Raw genomic sequence first — 17,841 nt, forward strand, 5'->3', positions numbered from 1 at the left:
TTCTGGGTGTCACCTCTTAGGTTAGTGTTATGACTAAGCTTAAGGAGATGTTCAAGAGGATGACCGGAAGTGTTAAGGATACTGTATGCCATAAGCAAGTCACCTCTCAGACTTCTATAATCCCATGGTTAAAGGTTAAGTGATTGTAGGCGCTCTTCATAAGGTTTGAATTTGAGTCCCCGGACTGATTTCGTGGCTCGACGTTGGATACGTTCCAGAGTGTCCTTATCCTTTTGGAGGGAGGGAGGGAGGGAGGGAGGAAATACTATGTTTCCGTACTCTAAATGGGGATAAATAAAACTGTTGAAGATTATGTGGAAGGTTCTACCGTCAAACTGGCCAAAAATGCGCTTCAATGTTACCAGTGCAAGGTTTGCTCAAAAGGCGTTTTCGTTACAGTTGGCATAAGACTTCAAGTCGTAGGGTACCAACACTTTTAAATCTTTTTCGGCTTGGGATACTTCTAGAGAGGAGTTTCCTAAGTTGTAACTATAGTCTGCAACATGTCGCAGATGGACTACTTTGCACTTTGAAGTGTTGAAGGTAAGTCCGTTGTCGTCTGCCCAACTTCGAAGTCAAGTCAGATCCTCCTGAAGTGCTAGTATATCCTTATGGTTACGTATCTCTCTTCAAAGTTTCACATCATCAGCAAAAAGCAATTAGTCAGATGAAACTTGTTGAGGAAGATCGTTAATGTAAATTAAGAAGAGAAGAGGTCCTAGTATTGAGCCCTGGGGACCCCACTAGGACATTCCATAGCCTGAGAGAGAGTGAAGTTAACCCTGACCTTAAAATGTCGGTTTTCTAGATATGAAGTGAGGCAGTCAATCAAAGGGGATTTGATACCCAATCGTCTAAGCTTATTGATAAGACAAACGTGGTTGACCCTATCAAAAGCTTTTGGGAAATCCAGGCAAATGACGTCAACCTTCCCCTTGAGATCAAGGATGGTTGTCCATCTATCCACCGCAGTCAGCAGGTTGGTCATACAAGAATGACCTTTTCTGAAACCATGCTGTTGAGGTGAGAAGAACTTTAAGGATGATAAGTATTCTTGTATACCGTCGTATATTAAAGATTCCATAATTTTAGAAGGTATGGAGAGAAGGGCCACTGTTCGGTAGCTTGAGGGTTCACTGCGTCGACCTCCTTTGAAAATTGGTGTGATGTGAGCCAGCTTCCGAATTTCCGTTAGTTTGCCTCAGCCTAGCGAGTGTGTAAACATCACGCTAAGCGGTGTTGCCAGGATTGAAGCTGCTTCCCTTAATGTAGCAGAATGAACCATATCCAGGCCGGGAGAAGTGTCTTTTCTTAGGTGCTGCAGTTTACGGAGTACCAAGTCAGCACTCAGGTCCACTTCAGAAAGTCCTGTACAGGTGCAAGTGAAGCTTTCGTCAGTATGGTTGATGTGGGTCAGCTTGAATGTCTGAGAGTATTGTTCAGCCAATAGGTTGGCGGCATCACCGTCGTTGTTGGTCGGGCCATTAGGACCTAGCAGTTGGGAAACTCCAGTTTTGCCTTGTCGAAGAGAAGATGCGTAACTAAGTAAGCTTTTCGGATTGGAGACGAATTTATCGATAAGCTTGATCTGGTACCGAAGCCTGTCTTCTCTTATTGCCTTTGAACATATGTTCCTTATATGTTTGTATTGACTGTATGCGTCGTTATTGTCGGTTCGTTTATATTCGGCCCAACAGTGCTTTTTGCGGCTTAGCAAACGACGAGTGCGGTTCTTGATGATTGGAGGTTGTTTGTAGCTTTTTAGGACCATTTGAGGAACTGAATGCTCAGTAGCACATAAGATCGTGTGCAGTAAGAAATCCCAATGAGCATCCACTTCAATTTGAGGGTGAACATCCCAATCCACCTGTTGTAGATAGTCGTGTAAAGCTAACACATTCAGCAGTTTGAAATTCCAGCGTCTGTTGTTGGTGGGATATCTTAGCTCCGTTTTGCTGACAAAACTGAATGATAAGACGGGTGTTTTATTCTCTGAGCTTTTTGTGTGTAACCACGAGCCTTTTGCCGTCTACCTTGAAAACATGATTGTCACAAAGCTTAGTGAGATGGAGTAATTAGGATTTCACTACAACTGACCTCATCCTGAGCCACAACCATCTTTAACCATCTCAAAATCTAATCTGTAAACCAGCAATACGAATAATAAGCTTTGTAAGGAAAGTATTTATTTCCGAATAACGTCGAAGTCACACCTTTCATTTGTGACCTCATGAGCCGACACTGAAGTTCAAGCCTGTTGGTTTTCCCTTATGTTACATATTTAGACAAAAATAAGGTGATTGCTGAAAATTCGATCGTACTGATAATAATCTGGTCGCTATCATATCCTCCCTCCTACATAAGATAACAGTGGAGAATTTTTAACTGAGTTATAAAGTCATCTAAGTATATAGTAGTCAGTAATTGAGGTTATGTTTTCACTCAATTAGCCACTTAATTGTAAATATTCCACAACAATTGGAGTGTCATTTCATGTGCTGCGATTTTTCTTCCATCGTAACACACTTAAAATGTCCTTAACATGGTTACGTGTGGCTTCTCCTGCAGAAAACTCTACATTTTTTGTGGGTTTTTATGTGAGGACCCTTGGTGAATAATGTGAGTAGTGGAAGATTTTGCGGTATTCCAACAACAAGGAATACCAGCAAAGATGTCACCAACTAAAGTTAGGACTACTCTGGATAAGACGTTTTAAATTAAACCTTGTCTTTGTCTGCCTGCTCATAAACGGTATTTTTACTCTTCAGCATCTAACCTTTGTACTCTATCGTATCATCCCACAACCTGCGCAATAAAGTGAATATTCTATCGATTTCAAGAACCTATAAAGACGTACGCCCGAATTTCTTCGTTATTCGCTATTCAACCATATCGAACAGACTTCTAGTAAACTTCCGTTGCAGTGAAACTGTAACCTGGTTCAAAAGCCTCCTTGATGACTTTCTTTTCAGAAGTGGTTCATGTCACCTATTAAGTATCAGCGTGATTAGTGATGAGTTATGGAAACATGGTACAATATCTATCTAACTGACTGTGAAGCAAAGTAGAACCTTTGAAATTTTGTTCGTCTATTTTATTTCCGTTCTTCTGATCTTAGTATCTGAAGTACGCTTACGTCCATATTTATTATCATGATTGTAATTATTATCATGTTTGATTCCCTGACACATTAAAAATTCTTTTCTGCCTTTCTCTTTCTTCCATCCTTCTCCTTTCTACACAAATTTTATTCTTAAACATCCAAAGCTTGTCACTAAAAACACATAATCTTTTGTTACACCTAGGTAAGTTAACCTTTCGGAATCATTTTATCTTCACCACGTATATGTGACTGTGGTGTTGGTATGAACTAATGATTCTTTTGTACTTGATGAGTGTCTGAATTCGAATTCCAAATACGATACATTCGTTTGTGCTCATCTAGTTCTACCTGGCTTAAATTGCGATATTCTGGGGTTCATAGAAAGAATAATAATTCAAGTACTTCTAATCATCATATTGGCATCGTGATGGGGCCTGTGTTTGAACAGTTGGATATATATACGAGTTATGAAGCTTTCGACGATTACAGTGAAGGGTTTCAAATCTGGATTATGACCAGGAAAGATGTAAAGGACAACGAAATTGTGGCTTATTCCCTTGCATTCGTCAGAAAAGAAGCCTACAGCTTACTAAAAACGTTGGCATTCCCAGATAATTCTATTTCACTACCGTGCTTACCTTTCAAACAACTACTACTAAATTGTGTGAAGTGTAATGGTTTCGAAAGTCGTGAAAGACCGAAATTTCATAAAATTGTTCGTCAGGACAACCAAAATGTTAGGGAATTTATCCTTGAATTTCAGAAACAAGTCTGTCAAGGGTAATTTTGGTGATCAACTTCATGTGCAGTTAGGAGATCGATTGATTGCGGGAATTAACATACCAAATCCGGAAGGTGAGTTGTTACAAATGCTGAAGTGATCTTTTCCAGTTGCCAGAACTGTGCGTACGAATATGGGGGAGTGAATGAAATTTACTTTCAAGTCATCAAGAATTAAGCTACTCTGCATAAGTATCACAAACCGACCGTTGCTGCCACCTTGACGTGGTGGTCGGGCTTGCCTATCGTGATGAAGCAATCGAGCTAGATTGGCTGGAACAATCGTTCCTCAAGGTCCTACCATACCGGACAGGTCGGTTGAAGAGCGGTAAGACTAAAAGCAGCAAATCCAGGGTTCGAAGGCGAAGTCGTACTGCCGACTGTACAGAGGTGTGACAGCAGTAAGGTGTTTCCTTCAGACAACCAGCATGACAGCGATGCTGCCTTCCCACAAGGAGGGGTGGGGTTAGGAAAGGTCGACCCTAAATATGCACGCCTCGCCTTATCCCACGGATTTCCGTCTCCGGCGGTAAGGTCCTTTGAAGAATGGAGCTAGCACAAAACCTACCCACAAAAAGGTCGTATGTTACCAACCTCAAGCAGTTGTCCCTTGGGCATTGCGGTCACGCTCCCAGGTCGTTAAGACCAACACTAATCCGACTTCTTTTTCAGGTCCCTCAAGAAATACCCTTCCACGGTGTGGGTATCCGGGAAGTGATATTAGCCCTCATACCCGTAACTGCAGACGAAACCAAGTTGATCACTTTCAAATCCTTCCTACACCTAATAACTCTCTTATCTCCACGACTAACCCTTCCCACGTCCTTTTATCACCTCGCACCGCTAGGGCAAACGATTCAAGTACACGGAACGATATACCTGGTCTCCTGAAACCACGCTCTAAACTACATGTAGGAACTTTTAATGTCCGAACATTGTGCCAAATAGGACAATAGGCTTCTTTAGCTAGGACTTTAGAATCTAGCACCATCGATGTGTGCTGTGTCTCCGAAACGCGCATACAAGATCCGAGTAGCGTCATTCATTCGACCTCACCTTATCAAAATAAGGAACCATCTTGATACACACTCCGTGTATCTGGAAGCCCTGATGCTGCTTCCCGTGGCCTGGCTGGAGTAGGTATAGCATTAAGTCGTAGGGCAAAACTAGCTCTTTTAGACTGGATCCCAGAAGCCAGTCGTCTATGCGCTGCCCGACTAAACGGATCTGTAAGGACTTGGAAAGATAGGGAAACTCGTCGTTGCCTCTTCGTCGTCTCTCCTACTCTCCCACTGACTGCAGCTCAGACGATATAAAAGATGAGTTCTACAGGAAGCTTTCTGACCTTCTCTGAATAGCTGGGCGTTCTGATGTAGTAATAGCGGCAGGTGACTTCAATGCTCAAGTAGGTAAACTAAGTGAGAGGGAAAGACACCTGGGTGGATCTTATGGTGTCGTGGCTAAAATGACAGATAATGGCGACCGTCTATTGCAGCTGTGCTCAGATAACCGTCTGTTTCTTGCAAATACTAACTTTCAGCATAAGGAAAAACATCTTCTGACATGGCGACCCCCGAATTCGTCCCAACGTTGGGCCAAATTAGATCACGTCGCTATCAGCCACCGATGGAGGGGCTCAATAGAAGACTGTCGCCCATTCTGGAGTACATGTTTAGATTCAGGTCATGCTCTAGTGCGAGCACGTATCTGTCTGCGTCTTACGGGACGTAGGAAAGACACTGCAGGGAAGCCCATAAGGGTTCTACTCAATGATAAACAAGCTAAGAATATATTTCAGGAACCACTGGAAAAACAGTTAGACAGACATGTAAGTTGTGCCACCCCGAGGCAGCGTGGAATGACATCCGAAAAGCTGTGGAAACAGAAGTGATATCCGCTAGTAAACCATAAGGTTAGGGAGAAACAATGGATCTCGGCAGCATCTACCGCACTGATAGATGCTCGAAAACTCATCCCACCCGGCTCTGAACATAACGAAGAGTGGAGTCAACTTAAGCGAAGGCTAATAAGAAGCCTACGCAATGATCGTGAAAAGTGGTGGGTAGCGAAAGCAAGAGAGATGGAAAAGGCAGTGGCAATAGATAACAACAGACAGCTATTCAGACTTGTTAAAGAAACCGGTATCAGGAACCCAAATATTAATGAAACTATCTCAGATAAAGATGGAAATATCATTCATTCTCAATTCAGGAGATTGGATCGATGGGCAGAACACTTTAGGCATCAGTTCAACTGGCCTTCAGTCACACTTCAGTTACCCACGATCCCCAGTCGACCTGAGTGGCAAGTTAGTGTAAGTCCACCAACATTTTACGAGGTTGAAAAATCTATAGGAAATCTGAAACGAGGGGGAGCAGCAGGCCCTGACAGGTTTATCCCTGAGATTTTTAAGGATGGTGGTCCAGTATTGGAAATGAGATTGACTGAGGTCTTGGGTAGAATCTGGCAACTGGACGTTATCCCATCTGACTGGTCTCGATCACTGATTGTGCCAGTCTATAAGAAAGGACAAAAGTCCTCTTGTGACAATCACAGAGGAATCAGTTTGACTAATATAGTGTCTAAAATATTAGCTTCAATAATACTTTGACGACTAACTAAAGCTCGTGAAGAGCAGACTAGGAAAAACCAGGCTGGTTTCCGACCTGGACGTGGCTGTATAGACCAGATATTCACACTACGTCAGGTCCTAGAACATAGACATACATTCAGAAGCCCCACAATCGTAGTATTTCTCGACCTTAAGGCGGCATTTGACTCCGTTGATCGTGAGGTTCTATGGAAGTGTTTGTCACTGAAAGGAGTACCAAGGAAGTACATTAACCTTATAAAGGCTCTCCACCCGAACACGACTGGTGGAGTTAGAGCTTATGGCGAAATGTCATCAGAATCGATTACCTCAAGTAGTGTTAGTCAGGGCTGTCCACATTCTCCATTCCTGTTTAACTTTGTCGTTGACATGCTTTTAGAGATAACATTTTCATCATCTAAATCTCCAGGAGTTGAACTTTTGCCGGAAGACTCACTTGTTGCCCTGGTACTGCCGAGAGTGGGGAGAGTCCTCTCTCCCTCTCGAAATGCTCTCACATGGCCACGCGAATGTATAGCCCCTGCCAAGGAAGTCCTACTCACTGCCTTCTCGTGGCGGGGGTGTTCACGAATTTGAAAGGACGAAAAGCGAATGTCCGGCGCTTTAACCGGGTTGGTGGACACGGAGGGTCCACCTAGGGGAGTTGGAAAACCCTGATTCCAAACCATTGGTGCACAAAACAAAAAACCCTATGTTACACTTCAACAAATAAATTGCGAAATTTTTTTTATAATCCCCACAACATATATATATATAACATATAGAAATTTATATTTAAATTATCCTTTGCAATTAATTGTGACTAGCATAGCATCATTCTAAATTATTATTATTATTGCACTAATGTTTATACTAATACCCGGTTTCACTCTGAATACCGTTACATAAATCTACACGTATTTACCCGAGTGCAGTAAAGGTTTATTATTATTGTTACCATTGTTGTTAACAATAATATTATTATTTTTAAATTATTCCTTTATCTCAAAAGTCTATATCCATTACACTATTTTGATCATGGTTGGACCCTTTCACCATGTGTTCATTTCTTTTCTCTCTCCCTTTTTTTCCTTCTAAATAAATATTATTCTTAAGATTACGAAGCTTTGGATTAAGACAATAACTTGTGTTACGCTGAATTCAACTTATCAGACTCGTTTTATCTTCACTACGCATATACACCTCATACATATTGATTATCTTTTGTACTTAATTGAGACTTTCATAGCATCACCCAAAACTATGTCTGCACGAACAAACACTTGTTCTAACGTCATATCTTACAGCAATAATAAGTTATTTACTTATTAATTTACTGTTTTATTTTATTTTTATTACTCGTTTTGCTATACATACATAGTTGTTTATTCTTGTTCTGAGTTAAGATATTTACGTATTCCGCGTCTCCTTCATTTCTATTTCCTTAGTTTCTTCCTTTCCTTCTTCAAAATCAATTCAAAATTCTTGCCAAATACGCAGAACCTGATTTACTATTACTATTCTACTATTAATATTTTATTTTCCTTTTCCTTCCTTTCTCAAATATGGCAAATGTAATGCTAACATTATTGAAAATTGTGTATTATTGCATTTTTGAAGAAACCCGAAATAGTTTCTTCACAGCACTTATGTACCCATAAGGTATTTGTCGATAATAATAATGATGGGCTACAGTATCCTGAAGGAACAAATAGCGTATGAATCAAGCGTTGGTCACCGGCTACCATGGGACTGAATCTCCTCACGATGCTCCGCTGCCTTGTGGATCAGACCTTTAGGTCAAAGAGTCCGGGTGTGGCCCCCTAAGAAAAACACCTGCTTCGGTTTGGGCACCCGGGCAGTATCACAGCCCTCACACAAATCAAATGAGATTTGTGTGGCGTATATATATCTAGTCCCCCTTTGTACCAATATTTATGTGCTTAAATCAAATGTAAATAAATAACTTGTTGACTTTGAATACGCCGATGACATAGTCCTATTTGGTGAAGACGCTGACAAAATTCAGAGTCATCTGACCACTATAAGCAACAATGCAGGCATGTTCGGGATGTGATTCTCCCCGTCGAAGTGCGAAATGTTACTTCAGGATTAGGTTGCATCGATACCCTCACTGATGATAGGGAGTGAAGTAGTTGAGCGTGTTGACTGCTTCACTTATCTTGGGAGTCTCATCAGCCCTTGTGGTCTGGTGTGTGACGAAATCTCAGCACGGATACAAAAGGCTCGCCTAGCTTTCGCCAATTTGCGTCATTTATGGCGTAGGCGAGATATCCGTCTACCAACCAAAGGACGGTTTTACTGTGCAGCAGTTCGTTCCGTCCTACTTTGTGGCAGTGAAACATGGCCAGTAAGAGTAGAGGATATTCGTAGGCTACTAGTATTCGATCATAGGTGTCTTCGAAGCATTGCTCGTATATCCTGGGACCACCGGGTAAGTAATGCAGTTGTTAGGAAACGGGTACTAGGTAAGGATGACAAATCAATTGATGAAGTAGTGTTACGTATGCCCAACCACTAAACGCCCTGAAGTGCAATGTTTTATGGTGTAGGAGTAGGTTGCAAGAAAGCTAGGGACGGCCAGAACAAAACGTGGCACAAATCCATGAATTCACTGACAAGTGGACTGAGCCATATTGGTAGGTGTAGACTACCTGGTTGGGTTCTGCGAGACGATGGCAATCGATGGTTAGAGACCTTGAATGACATGGCTCAAAATCGTTTGCAATGGCGAAGGTGCATCCACTCTTTGTGTTCTCCCAAATTCTAATCTTCTGAATTTTTCATGCCCCCTTTTTCCCTCTCCAAATTTATTTCACTGGATTATACTCCTTGAATAACATCTTCAAATCCTAATCTTTCCGATTACTGCTTATACTCTTACTACCTCCACTATGGGCCTTGAATCGACAATTGTATTCTGTGCTAATGTGGTATGGCGGCTTGAACTGATGTACGTACGTACGAACGAAGTTCTACGTAAGGCTGTGTCCAATGTAGATAAATCCACTTTTGTCAACATTCAGTGACAGATTCCAAGACACAGTCCATTCGCATAACTTGTCTACGTCTTTATGGATTACCGCTGGAATATGGTTTTCTTTGGTAAGAGACGAGAAGGAATTACCCACTTTTAGATTATCGGCAAAAAGGAAAGGTTTACCGTGTTGAAAGAGTATACACGTGTCACTGATGAAAAGGAAAAAGGGTAATGAGCCAATGACATTTCCTTATATACCACCACTGGTTACGTTCATAGGCTTAGAGTAGCAAAACCCAAAGCGAACGAATTGGTTGCGTTCTGCCATAAATTTCTGAACCAGGATGAAAGGTGATTCCGTGTGTCAAATGAAGTAACTTTTAGAATTTTGTGTCAGACATTGTCTAAGTCATTACTATAATCGAAGTCCAGAATTGTCACTGACCGACGTACATATCTTATGTGTGTCGGAAACTTCCAAGTGAGATGTGGAGCATAAGTGTTCAATCATAAATCCATGTTCAGATGAGCTTTTCAGGCTTGCCGAAAGTAAGAGTGGCGATAGCTGTTTGAGGATCATTTTTCATCGTTATGATGGCGTGAATGTCAAGTTAATGGACCGATAGTTAAAAATATCGCTACGTGATCCCGTTTTTATCACCGCAATATTACTGAGATCATAATACTTTTCATGTAATTGATCGTTCCTCCTGATTTTATTACGCAGTTAACTTGAAAACGAAATATAGCGTGTCTAATGGTACATATCGCGATCTATCTCCCTTAAGTTGAACCAATCTAAGAATTCTTAGCTAGTGTATCCATTTAGAAATTCCTACTTATCATTGATCTGTTCATGTATCTGAAAACAGCAGTAAATTATTCTAGCAGTGCTAAATATGCTATTGGTGGTGCAAAACTACATCTTATACAAATGACTAAGTGTTCTTTTCCAGATGCTAGAACTGCGCGTATGAATAATGAGGGAGTGAACCAAATTTACTTTCAGGTCATCAAGAATTCAGCTACTCTGCATAAGTATCACAATCCGACGACTACCTAAAGTCATACAGGTTGGCATTGAATTAACGATGATGCCTGTTCTCGTGAAAACGTAGGAAAGAAATCATTAGAGAAATGCAAAGCACTAAACAAAGGTAAGTACAAGTTCAGTAAATATTTGTCATACAGTAAACTTTATTCACGTAACTCATGCGTATTTCATCATGCTAAATGCTTTACTTTTGATAAATTTGGACACGTCAATTTGGTTTGTAAAAATGCTGTTCATTTCACCGACAGTAGTACCCAACACAGTCTTGATCTACTGATCATACATACAGAGATCTACGACAATATGTTAAACCTTATTCATCTTACGATGATGATTGTGAACCACTGGAATTAGAATCGAGTCTAGAACTAGCTGATCGAATTGTAGGAAGTACTGCTACAACGTCAAATAGTACTAACCCAATAACTTCTAGTTTTTGATGCGCATACGAGTTAATGAATTAATTTTAATTTGTTCAGGCATATTTCTAAGAAAAACATTTCATCTATTTGATTGCTTAGAATTCATATGGAATAATTGTTACTTAATGTTACATACGTATATATTTTTTTTCCAACGAAAATTGAAGGCAGCTTGAATGAACCTCGAAATTTATCTGTTATGAATTTTTATCAATCCGATCTTTTCTTATTGTATTACCTTAAGATAACTGATTCAGAACTTATTTTATTTACTCACTGGTCGTCTTTTTTTACACGGTTGATACAGCCTTCTGTATCTCTGTTTTTGTGGTGTTCGATTCTGAACTGCACCTCTGTTACTAATATCATAATTGAAACAGTATGTCGACTTAACTTGCCAGTTCATAACCAGTTGTCTTTCCAAGTTAGTGCGTGTAAACACAATAACTTGTCTCATGTGCTTTCTCTTGCCTAACTGGTAACTATTCAGGTATATATATATATATTATAGCACCTATCATCATTACTGGATAACTAGGTTCAAGCTATTTTGATGCTTGTTTGTCACTCTTTTTGTATGGAAGTACACACCCCAACAGTTTGAATATTACGGAAAGGTTATTCACTATTCAGGTATTTATACAAAATTTGGTTTGTTTTGTGCTTGTATAACGTAAGTCAGGGCCATTCATATTACTTACTACCTTTATCCCAATCCGGGTTTTCTCCGTATTTTCTCTTGTCAAGTCAGGTAATGTTTTTTAACCTCTTTGTTTTGCTTTGGGTATTGTTTTTATGCTGTTTTTTTATTTATTTGTTTATTTCTTATTGGGTTTTCTTGATTATTGCCACCATTATTCATCTATTTATTAATATGCTTCAAAAAAATCAGCAAACAGCTGCTCTATTTTTAACGCTTATTAATTATTTCCCCGACCTGTGTGGATATGACGTTTATTCTCTCGTTTTTATTTATTTTCTTGCAAAGCTTTCTCCTATTATATCTTCACATTAATGCTTATTAAAGTACGTATGTAATCTATGTAATCACCAGGCTCATTATAATAAACTGTTGTCTGCATTGATTATTAAACAAGAAAGATAGTCATTAATTAACATTATCCGTCACCGGTTGACAAGTTATATATATATATATATATATATATATATAATCTGTTTATTATTATGAATCTGTGTATACGCATATTATCGGCGATTTGATTTCTTAGTATATCTGCTATATAGTATTTGGTTGTAATACACTTCTTGGTTCTATTTTCCTTCACGTTAACGCCTATATATACACATATAGAGATTTCGATTCCCCGGCATCTACACATTTAAAATTACATGGATGATAATTTAGAAAGCAGCAATAATAATGTAGTGGGTTGCATTGCTAGCAAGCCATAATTTCAAACTGAAATCAGAGGATTAACATGAAAAAGCTCGTTTTTCTTTGATTCTCAATTTATGTTTATGAATTTTGTATTTTTAATTCATCTTTTCTAAATAATCTCTTGTTTGTACTAATGGTTTTGACATTTCCTTTTTCCGATTTTTCACATCATCACTAAATGTTGTACATTCGTTGTATTAGTGCTGCTGTTGTTTATGTTGGTTTATCCCAAAACAGCCTAATGAAATGAAAGATAACAGTATTATGTTCTTTTTTTACACCTAAACAACAAATCCGGCATTTTCTGTTGTTATCACACATCAATTTTTATTACTATTCATTCTTCTGCTCTTTTTACGTCGTTTTTTTCAGTAAGCATTCTCTTGTGCGCGTTAACCTAGGTGTTTTTTCCTGTTTTTAATTTCCTTCTACATTTTTCATTGATGCTTTATTTGTTCACCCACACTTTTTCTGATGATATTTATAAGTATTGAAAGTTTACGTCCCTTTCCTTGACTCGTTCATATTTTTGACGTCTTTTCTGAATAATTTCTCACAAAATTAAACATTATTCTCATTTAAAGGTTTTTCTGTGTTTTTTTTACTTCATGTATCTCATCTTTATTTTTCAATTTTTATAATTAAAACATCAGCATTACACCCGTAGCTCCTTTGTTCGAGTAGCAACGTCGTCTATAGTATTTTTGAAAGCAAGTTGTGGAGTGGTTTTCACATACGTACATTTTTGTTCCCACTAATTCACTACATACACAATTAAGTAGTTATAATAATATATATTTAGGAAAGAATTATCTATCAGTTTGTCCGTTTGTCTCTTACTCAACGTCCATCATCATTTAAAACAATTTCGGTGTGATTATTATTAAGCTGTTCAAAAATAAATTTTGCGTCGAAACATACGCAGTTACTTGTACCCGGATCTATTAATCAGGACCTTCAATGTGATGATGCTTCCTAAATTCGTTTTTTGCGAGGTTTGTTGCATCTTGTTTTCATTGTTTTTTGGTTTAGTTAGTTTTATTCTGATTTCTTTGGAACTCCTGTTTTCGACTTATCTTTTCGATAATTTTCGCTTTCTTAAGGTGTTTTTCTATTTAACTTTGTTTACTTATATCTGATTTGTCGTTTACTGTATATTGCTTCTATTTAAATTATTTTTAATTCCATCGAATGTATTCACTGTACTATTTCTTCTCTTTATCTTCCTGTTTTGTGCAAACACATACATATTGACAAGTCGATAGATTACGTTTTATATTAAAGGGTACTCTGTTGATTTTAACCTTAATTTCATCACTTACGATTGACATATATTTACTTGAGAACATACTAAATGCACTTCCCAATGCTTTTATTCAATAATTATTATTACTATCATGTTAAAAAGATAATGATACAGCGTTTAATGCGTAAAATTCAGGAATGTCATTTCAATTTAGTTATCCTTCCTAATCGACGTGTAATGTGTTCATAAATTCAAAAACAATCTCGAGAAATATGTGAGATTCTCACAATGGATCACCTAAAAAGGTTTGGGACCTTTCAGCTCGAACTCATCGTAAGCTTCAGTCATATTATCCTTTTGTTCGGCAACGGAACCCTAAAATTGCAAGTTAGGGAGGCAGTGTTCAAAGGTAATGATTCAGGGGATATTCCGTAATTTAAGATGGAGTAAAATGCTTCGTTAAGAAACAAGGAGAAGAATTAGATCAACTCAACTATTCGGTTCTTGCTTGGATTAATTGCTAGCTCATGTGCATTTACGTTGATTAAGCGTTAAGAAACACTGAGGCTTAGCGTAAGTATTGTCGATTAGTTATCTGTATTGATCGAGATAGTAAGCTAAATGTAAATACTAATCAATATAACAATACAACGAGCCTCACAATGCTAAGATTCCTAGGAGTTTTGTTCATGTAAATCTGCTTTTCCATGTAGAGCCCATTCCAAAAATTCTGAGGGATATGCAGATCTATCTTATTCCCTCTTGACAACACTTTCGACCAGTTCTTTGTCTATTGCCATCTGGCGAGAAAATGGGGGTAGTAACACTGTAGTGAGTTGAACTATCTGTTGCCAGTTTCGATTTTAAAGTTGACTGAATCTGGGGCTTGCGTTATCGTTGATTGTAGCTTATTACTTTCTGTGGTAAATGTAAGTGCACTACGTGAGCTTGATGGGTCGTACACTTATCTTTTCATTTGTTCTCCATCCCAGCTCGCCGCACTCACGCTTCTCTGTAAACATAGGACCCACTGGCTAGACATGAGTCGCGAAAAAAACCGTAGACAAAGGTGGAAGTAAAGAAATGGTGAATAGACGATCAATAATTTGCTGATAAAATGAAACCCGGCATTACCAGGAGTTACTTATGTGGGAGGTGAGTTTCCCATTTCAGTCTTTTGAGCGTTGAAATGCTTGTGTGTTAATCTTCAGTCGTCCCCTGTGTTGTGTAGCTAGCGTTACGACCATAATCTCAAGGTCTTTTTATGACCTCATTACCTATTAAGAGTGAGATTTATTATAACAGTGGATCACAGTGACAGCTTCCCATTATTTACTGATTTTAGTGCTCCTCTCAGATCCCAAAGCCTTGATGAGAGCTTTTAAGAACCTTGTTGCACACTAATACTAGCATGGTTTTGTACCAGGTAGACCTAGTAATAAAAAACCGTTGGCTGATTAAAATACCTGAACCTTGTCACTGAAACGTAACCACCTATTTAGGTAGAACTCCTAGGCTTCTCTATTGAATTCGATATAGTTGACCGCCGAATATTCTGCCCCTAGCGTAAACCAACAGACGATAATAGATGCATGGCAAGTTTCCTTCAACTGTTCGTTTTTGTGATCTATCCTACATGGTCACATAAGAGAGACCAAGAAAAGCCCATCATATTTGCATTACCTCCTTGCTGTAATATAGACATTCGATCCACTATATATACCCAGTGCGCCAGTTTAATTGGACGGATATTTGCATTCTAACCAGTATGTTTTCTTATTGGTGGCAAACACAGACAATCAATAACTTTACTCATTTATTGATTACGACTCATAAAAAGCACATTCATTCCCGCCATCACCTGCTCCCTAGTGTGCTTACTCATCATGTGCCTATGAATTCAATTAATTATTCATAATACACGTCTTCCCAAAGCAACTAGCATCTCGGTTTCTGAATATTCTAAAATGAATTCATAGCTATATAAAGAGATTTAGGCTGCCAAGAAATACTCAATCGATTAGAAGATCGAGATCCACTGCAGTTGGCGATACCTGGTCTAGTTCGATCTTGAAGATAAAAAAAGTGTCATAAGGTTTAATACCTGGCTCACTCGTATTCTTATTGTCGATTAACGATTTACAAGATGCCTTGGACTTCCATACTCTGCTTCACGCAAAGGATTTTAGAAGTTTGAGACAAATGCCAGATCTATCTGAAACCTCATCTCTTCACGAAACCTTGGATAGGGTATACGGTTGTACTAATAAGAACTCACTCCATTACAATGCCAACAAATAGAGGGTCCTAATAGTGGACGGTGATGACACTCCATTATCCTATTACTTCCAATGCATATGTGTGACTGGTCCTACATTGTAGCTGATTGGCTGACTGGCTCTTTCAACACGGTAAACCTTTCCTTTTTGCCGATAATCTAAAAGTGGGTAATTCCTTCTCGTCTCTTACCAAAGAAAACCATATTCCAGCGGTAATCCATAAAGACGTAGACAAGTTATGCGAATGGACTGTGTCTTGGAATCTGTCACTGAATGTTGACAAAAGTGGATTTATCTACATCGTATCTAGTAGCAATGGATCACCGATGCTTCTAGGTAGGGACTTTAGTATATTTTACGATAAAAGAGAAAAAAATGTTAGTAAATCATACCAAGATACTGTCCTTTGTCTCTAAGATTATGTCAAGTTTTAGCCTAAAAGCACATGGAAAATAGCTTGGACTAGCTCAGACTGCAGCGGTTTCCAGCATTTGACTGTTCTTGAGGAGTAGGTGTGCCTACAGTTCCTTCCGCTATCCATTGTCTTCAGTTTCTGGGCGTCACCCTTGCGTTTTGCGTTGGGAACGGGCTTAAATAGGTATTTAAGTGGATGTTCTGAAGTGTTTAGAATGTTGCATGTCATTAGGTCTCCTCTAAGATGCCCATAGAACCGCTCTTGGTGCTTATCCAAATCCTTTTCTGGAAAACATCTACGTTGCGCCTCCTAGCTTTAAGAAAGACATGGTTACCTTACGACTAGAGCGGAGGATAGAAACCGTGAAGGTTCGTGGAGTGGAAGATTGACCCTGCTAAGCCTGTTTGGTGGCTCTAAACTAGCAACCTGCGTAGTACAGAAGATTGGTGGCTATATGATGCTGATGTATGAAATTGCCCATGATCCTTTTTTATCACGTATTTGATTCAGTGCTACAACACATTTAAGAAGGCATAAATTTAGTATAGAACATAGAGAATTTCATATATAAATTCAGATTCAGACTTATATTTCAGATTCGTATGGTGAAGATCGACGACCTACGGCTTATGTTAGTTCTTTTCTAGTAAGCTTCTGAGAGTGCCTAGTCTTCTTTTGAATGAGTCAATTGAAGGCTCGGGTACCACTGCTTCGGGTAACAGGTTCAGAAAATAGATGACTCGGTGTGAAAACCTGCATGTCATGGGTTTTCTGTTCATTCTTGGCCTTTCTAATTGCCTACCATATCCTCTGAGTTGTCCTAACCTGATAGGAAGAGAAAGAAAGCATATATCAGGTCCAAAATCATTTTTTAATATTCTATACATCAAAACAGATCACCTTAAGTAGAGTTCCAGCTTCTCAAGACTCTCCTTATATGGTAAACTCCGGAGTCCTGGAAGTGCACGTATAGCTGCCCTTTGCACTTTTTCCGGGATATCCGAGTCACATTTTAATCTGGGGCTAGCAGCCTGAATTCAGCTTTCAAGCTTCGTTCCCACTAAGGTTGTGTATACCGTAGTGAGCATAGTAGTATCTAACTTGGTGAATGTCTGTCTCAAAGCCCATTGGGTTCAAAACCCCTAAGCTGCGAACTCTCGACAGTGGGCCTTGATTTTACGATCATGGCTCGCTGTCACCCCAAGATTCTTGTGAGACCGGACTACGAGTACTGACACTTCCCCTATGTTGTGCCTGTTTAACTTTTTATCTCCAAAGTGTACGTAGATACACTTGAGTAGGTTGATAGACACCAGCCATTTCTCACATCAGCTAATTAGAATATGTATGTCTGTTCGAAGTGCACAAGCATCTGCGTCCCTTGTGATTTCTAGCCAAATTTTTCGATTATTCTTTCCAGTATTTTAAATGCTAAACTGGTGAGGCTGACAGGTCTGTAGTTTGATGGGAGTTGTCTTGATCCTGTTTTATGTATTTGAGTGGCAACTGCATTCCTCCAGTCCGTCGGTAACTCACATTGGCCAATTGACAT

General features: G+C 39.1%; 1 protein-coding gene across 1 annotated transcript; it reads left to right on the forward strand.

The window, feature by feature from the left end:
* Positions 1–11,704: 11,704 nt before the first annotated feature.
* Smp_203740 (uncharacterized protein) lies at positions 11,705–11,965 on the forward strand (the record flags this gene model as incomplete). The annotated part of the gene is made up of 1 exon (XM_018789592.1): positions 11,705–11,965. One exon carries the CDS (start codon positions 11,705–11,707, stop codon positions 11,963–11,965), a length of 261 nt encoding a protein of 86 aa, XP_018655019.1.
* Positions 11,966–17,841: the final 5,876 nt, after the last annotated feature.

This window comes from Schistosoma mansoni, chromosome W, assembly GCF_000237925.1.
Source record: "Schistosoma mansoni strain Puerto Rico chromosome W, complete genome".
Lineage (NCBI taxonomy): Eukaryota > Metazoa > Platyhelminthes > Trematoda > Strigeidida > Schistosomatidae > Schistosoma > Schistosoma mansoni.